The sequence below is a fragment of the Mya arenaria genome, chromosome 15, assembly GCF_026914265.1.
Source record: "Mya arenaria isolate MELC-2E11 chromosome 15, ASM2691426v1".
Classification (NCBI taxonomy): Eukaryota; Metazoa; Mollusca; class Bivalvia; order Myida; family Myidae; genus Mya; species Mya arenaria.
In genome coordinates this window covers 8,222,167-8,233,200 of record NC_069136.1, presented here as the reverse complement: position 1 = coordinate 8,233,200, position 11,034 = coordinate 8,222,167, and the positions used below count along the sequence as shown (strand labels likewise).

Genomic DNA, 11,034 nt, shown 5'->3' with positions numbered 1-11,034 from the left:
TTCAAGCATGTTCAGCAGGGTTTTATTTAGATCACAAACCATTAAGCTCCTAAACCTGATAAGATGGAAAATCGCCAATGGTTCTGATATTGAATAATCATGCTTTCATTCACTGTCGTAGGTTTTACATTCGGCATGGGCATCTACAAGTACAGGGAAGATACAGTATGTCTGAACGCATGTGCGCCTCGATACGAACAATACTTGATATTTTATACGCGCGTGCGTTCCAAAACGGAAGTATATCGTATGGTCACATTATTCACGCATTATGGACGCATAAATTTGGAATAGAATAACAACCCCATGAGAACTGGTAAAACTGTTTTTAAAAAAATAATTTTTTAAACAATACAGATAATATAATGAGCCCAGTAAACATTTTCCATGTTTTTATTTTGTTTATCTGTTTTGTTTATTCGGAACCTATGCATTATTACAACAACCCACACTTTCACTGACTAGGAGGTTATTTTATATGCTGCCTAACAGGGGTAACTTTTATATAAAAATATGGGGAGGGGGCGTATCTATCAATCATTTAACTTCGTAGATAAAGAGTAAAGCTAGGCTTTTTATATATATAAATATAAATCATAACATTGAACATGTTCAGTGACACTTTTTTCTAACAGGGCAACCCCCATTCGATTAGCGGCTTAAGCGCATGTGTATTTGGTTGATGGTCACCAATTCGGACAAGTTGGGTTTTCCGATATCTCACAAAACACACAAAAACACTCTCGCGGAGCATCGTGCTGACGAGAATGACTAAGCATCATTTAATGTAACTTCACAATCGCCACTTATATTTACCAATCGATCAGTCGGTAATAAGTAGCCAATGATCGCTACTTGTTTTGACCAGTCGATCAATCGTAGAAAAGGAAGTGATACTCCCCCCCACCCCTCAAATGTCCAATGGATCAATCGTGGATAAGTAGCCAAAGATCCTTATAATGATCGATAGAATAGTGGGGATTAGATTCAAACAACAACAACAATTACCTTTATTACATAGACGATCAAAATATCGCAACAGCCAATAATCAGGTGAGGGTATCAATACTTATGTGAACAACTACAGAAACAAGCTCTGTAGCCAAAAGTTTAAACAAAACCCTCGTTTAATGGCACAGCGTAAACGCCAAAGACATAGAACACAAAAACAAAAAATCACAAACAAGAAACATGGAACAACAGCACAAAACTCCACAAACAACACAGTGCATATATACTATATAAAAAACTGGGTATGTTTATCAAGGATTGTTAGGTAACGCCTTGGTCAGTAAAATGTAAAACAAACAAGCACAGATACGACATAAATAAATTAATTAACTCCGTTTTATAAACACAAGTGGTATTCCCAACGGAAACAGTGATAATTACTTTTATTAAGGTTTAAATATAATTATTCATAAGTCTTAAATTTCAGTTGCTACATTTACATACATTAAAAATAAAACATTTCCATATTTGCGTTATTACCAGGAGTAGTTTCGTAATTGATATAGATAAAAAAATATAGTTATACTTTGGAACTACAGATGACATTATATAGCTGATAATTTACAAGAAGACATGTTTATTTTAATTGAAAACCACCAGATATGACATCATAGAGATTATATAATCGACATACATGATGATCTATCTATTCATGAAACAAAACAATGATGGTCTCTTATAACGCTGATAATGGCCATTCATACGCTCGACTGCTGAATCGGCAATATGTAGCCGATGGTCTCAATGGATACAATCGTGCGAACTGATGTAATATAAATATACTTTTTTTCGTTACAAAAATACATTTTCAAAACGAATGGCGACATCTTAAAAAATGTTGTAAACTTGTTATTATATGACAATGTACATTACGATATAAAACATAGTATAACTGAACATGAAGTAAATAGCAAGAAAATACGTTCTATGGCATTATGATCAAGATGATAATCTGGCCCCAATTTCTTGAAAATCTGTAGCATAAGAAACTTCAGTGTATTATTCTATTTAGCCAAATCACTAACTTGATTTTACCAACAAAATAATTACAATATCTTGACTGTCATCAATATTGTTTACATTAATAGTCTCATTTAAATTAGAATATAACATAACTTATATCAGAAATAAAGATATTGAGCTTTATTTTATCAAGTTATGAGAGACTAAAATGTTTTGATAAATTGGGATCTGAGATAATGAATATACACAAAAGTGCATTATGCTTGTTAAATGTCTAAAAAGTGTTAAAGTGTGTGGTATATTAAGCATGTGTTGTGTTATACATATTTTTCTCTCTTTTCAATTTGAGCACTTAACTGTTAGAAAAATAAAGAATGAGAACTGAGTACATCACACGGTTTCTAAACACAATACCGGCAAACTCTGTCCGATTGTATTCAGCTTGTCCAACTTTCAGCAGTTCCGCTGATTCCCTGAAACGCTGACTGATTAAGCCAGAGTTAGGCCACATATGAAACCCCATCCCAATTCCAGAACCGACTGTTGTACAGATCGTTGGTTGGGTTACACGGATCCATGATATAGGTCTCGGCTCTGAAATATTACAGACACACTTTCACAGCAGTTTATTCATACAACACCTTATCGAGTCAAACAATGTGCAATTATACTCGAATAGAAATACATGAACAATAACAATATTTATTATAATGCCTTCTGTTGCGAACGGTAAAGGAAAAAAAAGCAAGAAGCCTAACCAATATAGTGTTTTACGGCACTAAGATTAATAACAAATCAATAAGTCAAAACACACGTTGTTATTTGGGTAACCATTCAACTAAAATCTAGCTTAGCGATTAAGTAAAGAAATCACATTAGTATGAAAACATATCAAAACTACAGGCAACAACAGCAGAAAAAAAAACATACTGCGTTTTTCTTTCTCGAATGCAGCATGGTTTATCAACTTACCTTATATCTGCTACACGTCTGTCGTATTTCGCTAGCTCAGTAGTCAATATTTTGAAGTCTCTGTTGTTTTTAAGAGAGGTCAGAACGTCGTGTGCCGCCCGCGTCATGTCAAAGGAATCAGGTCTTCCAGTTTTTACCCATCTATCCATTATGATAACTTCATAGAGATAAGACGTTGGGCACCTGCTTAGTAGCATTGGCTGTAAGATAAAAAAAGGATGTTAATAAATGGAATTGCCTAAACTGAATGAAAAATGTGACGCTTTTCTATAACATGCCGATCTATATAAGTGTTTTAAACGCAGATCACGAAATAAAATTCGGTCATTTTAGGTTTGAAACAAGACCTCCGCGGACGGAACACCAACGGAATGTTATTTCGTCAACAAAGGAATATATTTCAATGATTATTAAAGCCACAGTAACATACCTTACTATATATGTCAGTTTTGCCACTAGGAACATGTGTTCAATTTGAATATCTTTAACAACTTTTAAGTTATGGCCAGAGTTATATACAACGTCGTCGAGGACACCAAGGTTAAAACAATACCTCGGGTTTTCTTTCTTCGAAAACAGACGCGCCTTACATGCACCCTCTTAGTTTACTGTTGCATAACCCCACCTACTTACAGAATTTTAAACAAGATAACCTTCACTTTCTCCTTGTTCCAGTATTTAATGAGACGGATGAGACTTTTCACTTTTGTTGGAAGATTCCGGACAAGTTCTGTTTGTAATGGGGCCAAAGACGCCGAATAAAAATCCTTAACGGATGCATCCGATCCGGTCATTTTCCTATATACTTCGTCTAAAGTGACTGAAATGGAAATGAATAGTACGTCTTTTCATATTACTAAACCCATTGTATAACTATATACCATTCGTTTTTGATGAACGGGAATTTGTGTATAATATCTTGAATTAATAACTTTGATACCATGGAGTTGGCATTTATCTTAAATATTTGACTGCAAAGCAAACACTTATGTGTATGTTAAAGGGACGCGACTATTAATGTTTTAATTATACAAAAAAAATCAATTCAGTATATAATCTAAGCGGTGATTCCTTACTTTCTTTTGTAACATCAACAGCTGGCAAAATATCCACCGACGATTCGCCAAATGATATCTGCACGGCATGCCTTGTTTTACCATCCACTGATATTTCGGGGACATGTTGCAATGACTCTTCTAGTTCACTCAGAATATCAGGCATGTCACGTACTAGATCGCGAACGTTAGAGTATTTTGACATAATCAGAGTCATGTCAATATCCGATTTGCCTTTAACAGCCGTTCCTTTGCCAAGCGAACCTCCCTGTCATATCAAAATTAGATTAGTATATGGTTTTACGATCAGTCTGAAATAGGAATTGATCTGTCAGAACGGAATGAACCTTACACCTGGTAGAAACGTCATGAACTTATGGAAATTAAAAAAAGTAAAATATATTTTGACATTTTGTTTCTTTTTAACTATATACTAAAACCAGTAAACATGACCTTAATAACTCGAGACGGCCGAAGTCGAGCAGGTACGTTATGTTGAAGTAAAGTCACAAGATGGTCAACTGACTGACTGGTCCCTGCCAGAAACGAGCTATCCGGCTGGATCTCCGAAGAAATAAAATCATCCAGGTCTGTTACCGAATACAAATCTAGAAAGAATTAAAACATGCTTGCAAACATGACGTCACATACCTGTTTTTACTATTGATCATTCCGAACATTTTGTTATGATCAGTTTTAGGCATCTTATTGGTACAGCAAACTTTGTGGCTTCAATTCTAAGTTCTCGTTATTCATTGGCGTGGTGTCAAGCCAGACACAATGTTGGTTTGACACAATCGCAAAAAGTCCAAGCACCGCCCATTTATTCTTAATTTCTCACTTCCCTCATCATCTTTGATGGTGCGTTTCAGTGATGTTTAAAATCTGTACATACATGTGTATCAGTTCGAAATGTAGGTCTCGTTAAATCAACGTTTAAGGCCTAATTCCCTTTTCATCTATTTCATTGATCCCATATTCCTCATGTACCTGTACTCGGTCCATTGGTTGTCAAGTCAACTGATGTTGGAGCAAACGTTGATGGAACTTGGTTTCTCTCATAAATGGTCACACTCTCGAATCTTTGTGCCAGAATTTTCTGTAAGCATGTTCCAAACATAGCAATGCAGATGTGTTTTATTTGCAAATGTCTATATGATTAAATAAGACGTCATTGAAAGGATATGAAAAAATGCACGCATGGTATTTTTTCCAGAAAAATATCATTGTTTGTATGTGCGTTTTATTATGTTTCAGATATATGTTTACAACTAGGGCAATACTTTACCCACAACTAGGTCAATACTTTGCCCACAACTAGGTCAATACTTTAACCATAACTTGGTCAATACTTTACCCACAACTAGGTCAACACTTTACCCATAACTTGGTCAATACTTTACCCATAACTTAGGGAATGCTTTACTCCTATAAAAAGTAATTTATTAATAATGCAATTTTAGACACTAATTTCTCGAAAGTGCTAAGGCGTAACAACCTTAAAAACTTAAACACAATACCATACGAATTTGTAATTGGCCACCTAGTTTCTATCACATTTATGGAAACTAATTCGGTGAAAAATACAAATAACCAAGCTAAAGTTTAAAACAATTTATTCTTATATGATAAACACACTTCTTGAAATTTGATCAAGGGAACAAACTTGACAGCGAGGGTTAACATGGACACCCTTGAAAAAACTGCAAGATTAATTGACGTCGTATTTGATTACATTTCAATACTTTGTATGTCCACCTGATGCAGCAATTACAGCAAATCACATTGGCCTCATTGATATAATATATTTGTGAATGTACTGTTGTGTAAAAGTCGCCCACATACGATGAATAGCACGCAAAAGAACACATTTGGCTGCAGCTGCTGTGCACGTACCTTTCGCTTCGATAGGGCCGACATGTGCTCGATCGGATTTTTGCAGGCTATTGGAATATTCTCTCGTTGTTTTATAACCAACATTACTAGTGTGTTTGTAGCCCCATGGCATGGTTATCATTTGCCAACATCATATGTTTCCTTGAATGCGTAAAACTGTAATTTTGGAGTGAATGAAAATCTAGCACACGACATGATTGAACCAACGTAGAAAGTATCCACTTCTAACAGAAGTTTTTATTGTTCTGTTCATCCCCACGGCGTTAATGCGATGTATGCGAACACGCCTGTCATTCCCACGTAGTTTGATGCGTGTCTCGTCAACAAATTAAACATCGGCCTAGTCCGCCCTTGTAAAACGAAATGCCGCCTTGTCCATAATAATCTTGCTTGCCTGTGGTTTGTCATTAGAATCGGAACACGCAGGGGACGACGGCACCGCAAGTCGACGGCCCTCATGAGATTACATACTGTCTGTGGGTGCATCGCACGGTTGTGTCTACCCACTGTATAGCATGCCGTCATAGGTGCCATAGTAAAACGACTATATAGGTGGTGATTGACGATTTTAATGGCAAGAAGGGGAGTCGTCATTCTTCTTTTGAGACGTTATAGATCTGCAACCCTTTCGGCTCGTATGAATTTCCCTCAAGGAGTCTAAATACTCTAATGTCGCCTATTGTAAAGCCGAGCAACCTGAAAATAATAATACAATTCCGTTTTACGATGATAAAAAGATGAATGCTACTCATATACAATGGATTTCATTCCACGATTGATCAGTCCGTTATAGCACAGATATGGTCGACCATTTGTGTTATTGTTTACAAACGTTTTCATTATATTATAAGAATTACCTATTAATTAATAGACCCCCCTCCCCCACATTTTTCTGTCAATAACATGCACTTAACAACAAATAAAAAGATATATTACAACATTCATAACGACGCGTAACATACCTCTCTGATAGGATTGCCGGCACAAATCATTCCGACGGCCTGACTGAGCACGTTCGCTAAAGATTATTCTCGCCATATTTAATGTTTTTCATAAAAAAATCCACATTCCTACCAAAAACAACCATGCCGTATACGAGGAACTCTAGCACATGTGATATTTTCGTACCTACAGTTCTGCATGATTGTGTACATACATACGCGTTTTCGTTCTGTAAATTGAATAGATTGGTGAGTACATTACAAAAATATCCAAACTTTAGGATTCTTAATTTAATATGTCGAATAATACCGTATGTTATATGGTGGTCAATTAGTTATTCGTCAATATGTATTTTATTTAATCTTGTTATTAGGAACTTAAGACGTTTAGATATATTTGAGTGAGAAGCATGTTACCGTATTGGAATGTTTATGCTTATTGTGACTGTTCAAAGCCCTGGTAGAGAAAAGGTTCTTTGCAGGTTGTACAAAAGTCTGGAACTGGTCCATGCCGCTTATGAACATGTCTTCTTCGCGCTTTCGATCTGAAGAGGCCGTCTCCGCAACCAAACGGGCACTAAAATGTAAACTTCAGTGTTGGCTTTTTGAAAAAGTAAGTTGATTTGACAAAGCCGCTCATCTTTTCATTACGACTTTATTGCCATGTGCACAACTAACTCTAAACTGATGTAGACACTAAAATATACAGATAATGCAACTGGAACGTTGAAAATGTCGTTATATTCTGAAATTGAGTTACTGTTATTCAAAACGATAATAAAATGCTGAAACGTAAAGGAAAAGCAATTACTTTGTTTGAAATTTTGTTTGATAAAATACGTTCAGATAAATCTAATAACCCAAAACAGGCATAACCTAGAAAGATTTGCTTCATCATCTTTTTAACCAGTTTGCAGTTATTCTCATTTGGTTCACCAAATAGAACACAGGGCCGAATAAAATTCCGTACTAACCGGCAATCTGCTTCCAACCATCTTCTAGCTATTCGTCTTTAAACTTTGTAGTAAGCTGAAACAACAAGAACATATAATGAATCCGAATGAATGGTCAATGAAGAACATGATTAAAAAGGATGTTTTGTTGTATGAATACATTTCACACACACATATATATAGGAAGATAATGTGTATATGCTTTCGAACTTTATTTATCTGTTATGTCGTGATTTTGCTGAACACTATCTATGGAGATCGTAAATGCTGCATTGAACACGTAAACAGCGAGAAACATAACATACACAACGCCACTAGACAATATGCAAATTTCATAACTATTAAAATACATTGCATCATGGAATACCGCCTTGGAGCAGTCAGTGAAAAGACAATCAACTTCCGTTAAGACACTCTTAGTACATAATAAAAACATTTGAAGACATTATATGGTATTCCTCTTTTGATTTCACTTTCAATTAGAGTTTAATAGGTATAATTTGCATGTTGAATGCATATAAGCATACTTTAAAACTATGTTTCCGTTCGAAATGATGTTATCCAACAAATCAAATAATTATTATTGTGCTTTTTGTATATCTAATTACCTTCTTAAAAATATAACTATCTTATTGTATTTGGTAGTCGAAATTGGTGGAAACACATACACTTATAATCGTATGACAGACAACTTAGACACTAGTCCAGAATTCCTTTACAAGCACACATTTATAATCATACAACATTTAACGTTATTTGCACTAATCCAGAATTCCTTGTCACGAGCATGGAGATGAACATTGTAAAGGGTTGAAGTCTGGCACTAGATCATATATATCTTCTTAGTTTCAAGTTACAGGTCGCAAGTTTAATTGTTCACAAAGCCCATAATTGAACGTATAACTTGAATGACAAAAGCAATGCATAATACAATAATTGAAACAAGCCCATAGCGTCGGAATAAGAAATACGATCCCTTTCTCCAATAAGGTATTATAATGGATATATTTCAATGTTCTTAGTTGGGTATATTAAAATTAAAGTTGATATTGAAATATATATATATTGCACTCGGGTCGGATTTTTCGATACGTTTGGGAAACAAATAATAGATAAATAATACATGTTTTGAAATCACCATGTTTTAATTATGCTTCACACTCAAACGGATCTACGTGTATTTTCGATAGGCATATGTACAAGTTGGTGTTTTGTATTCTTCTTCGTTTTCTTCCTCTTCTCATGTTATACATACTTATTAAATGAAACAGCATTATACTAGAAACAATATTAAATAAGCTAAATAAAGCTAAAATAAACCTTTTCAATGTAATAGGGTAAAGCAATTAACTAATATTAATAATGAAATAAAATAATCAGCATAATATTATATGTGGGTTTGTAAAATACCAAAGGGAATGGTGAGAATTACTTTTATTAATGTTAAAATATAAATATAAATAAGTATTATATTTCAGGTGTCACATTTTACAAACATTAAAAACATACTTGCGTTATTATCAGGGTTGTTTCGCAATTGATAAAGATTAAGAATGTATAGTTATACGATGGAATAATATAAGGCGTTATACAGCGTATATTCCTGCAATGAGACATGGTTATTCAATTAAACAAAACATATTGGCATCGTACAGATTATATATATATAGTCGACAAACATGATGATTTATTCGAGAAACAAAACAATGATGGCCACTTATAAATAATGATGCTTATGAGCATCATTCATACGCTCGACTGCTGGGTCGTCAATATGGAGCCAATGGATAACATCAAGCCATCTGATGTAAAGTAAATATACTTTTTTCGGTACAAAAATACATTTTGTAAAATTAAGTATTGTTTGTTGTACATCTTTTTCACTTAACATCCAAGAATAGTGTGTGTATACCACGTGATAAATTACACCATATAAATTACGTAGGAAGGCAACATTTTGCTTTAAATGAAGACTCAAGGTGGCGTAGACTGCGCTATGTTTCATTAAAAATGGTGAAGAAATAATGAAGTTATCTTTGGTAAAAGTCTTTATTCGAAGCAAAATTTTGGCATCCGATTTATCACGTGGTAAACACACACTGAAGAACCAAATGAAGGAACTTTTAAGAGTACTGAATACATCACAGGGTTACTAATCACAATGCCAGCAAACTCTGTCCGATTGTGTTCAGCTTGTCCAACTTCCAGCAGTTCCACTGATCCCCTGAAACACTGGCTGGTTAAGCCAGAATTGGGCCTCAGATGAAACCCCACGCCAGTTCCAGAAGCGACTGTTGTACAGATCGTTGGTTGGGTTACACGGATCCATAATATAGGTATTATGTCTGAAATATTACACACACACATTCACAGCAGTTAATTGACCTTACGACAGCGGCTTCTAAGCCACGCCCCCTGATATCAAGGGAGCGAACTCTGTCTATGTCCGTCAAACAAACGAGGAAGTAATGGCGTCTCGCGTCGTTTCGCTTTCCGATATTCCTGACAAATTATCATAAATGTGACATTACAATGCGAAAAAAATAGAAGTCAAAGGAATTTGTAACTGGCTGCTACATCGGAAGGCTCGATATATCTTTAGAAAATGACGATATCTAACATTTACGGGGTGAAATCTATCCAAGTCAGAGAAAATCGGATAGCCGCAATGTTGTCAACATTGACATCGATACAAAGGAAAAGGGTGTGTGTGACGCATACTGTAAATGCAAACAAGGGTAAGTTTAACTTTTAATAACACCGGTCCTTCTTACAGTATTGTTGAAACAAAGATTAAATCATCGCACAATATGAGTAAATCAAAAATGGCCCGAATGGGGAACCCGGAAATGACATTAAATAACAGTTACATGCCAGCTATACAGTATAACCTTGTATTCTATAGTATGAGCAGAAATGGTTTATTGGGGTTATGCATAAAAAGTTTCAGTTCTAAGCGATTGAACACTCCCCCATATGAATAATAATGTAATAGTTGACAAGTGACAATCGTGGGTGATACTAATCTGTAACTTTTGCATTGCTCAAACATTCACATGCTTTGATTTTTGTTCTTACAGAAATTGTGGAACATGTTCACACACTCTGGCTGTAAAAGTAGACCTGGGAGGAAAAGTGCCCCTGGTGTGGGGCTCGAACAACCACCAGAACACTAGCCCGGCGCTCTAACCAACTAAGCTGATCGGGCAGCTGGTTCTAACCCACACACACTACCCTCCCCCC

At 35.3% G+C, this 11,034-nt stretch overlaps 1 protein-coding gene across 1 annotated transcript; it reads right to left on the bottom strand.

Annotated features, from left to right (window-relative positions):
- Positions 1 to 997: 997 nt before the first annotated feature.
- LOC128218834 (2'-5'-oligoadenylate synthase 3-like) lies at positions 998 to 8,661 on the bottom strand. Its single transcript, XM_052926555.1, has 9 exons — positions 8,460 to 8,661; positions 7,813 to 7,867; positions 7,256 to 7,415; positions 4,992 to 5,100; positions 4,455 to 4,609; positions 4,023 to 4,269; positions 3,600 to 3,766; positions 2,947 to 3,146; positions 998 to 2,568 (listed from the first exon to the last, which is right to left on the bottom strand). Exons 3-9 carry the CDS (start codon positions 7,361 to 7,363, stop codon positions 2,475 to 2,477), a joined length of 1,080 nt encoding a protein of 359 aa, XP_052782515.1. The 5' UTR covers positions 7,364 to 7,415; positions 7,813 to 7,867; positions 8,460 to 8,661; the 3' UTR covers positions 998 to 2,474.
- Positions 8,662 to 11,034: the final 2,373 nt, after the last annotated feature.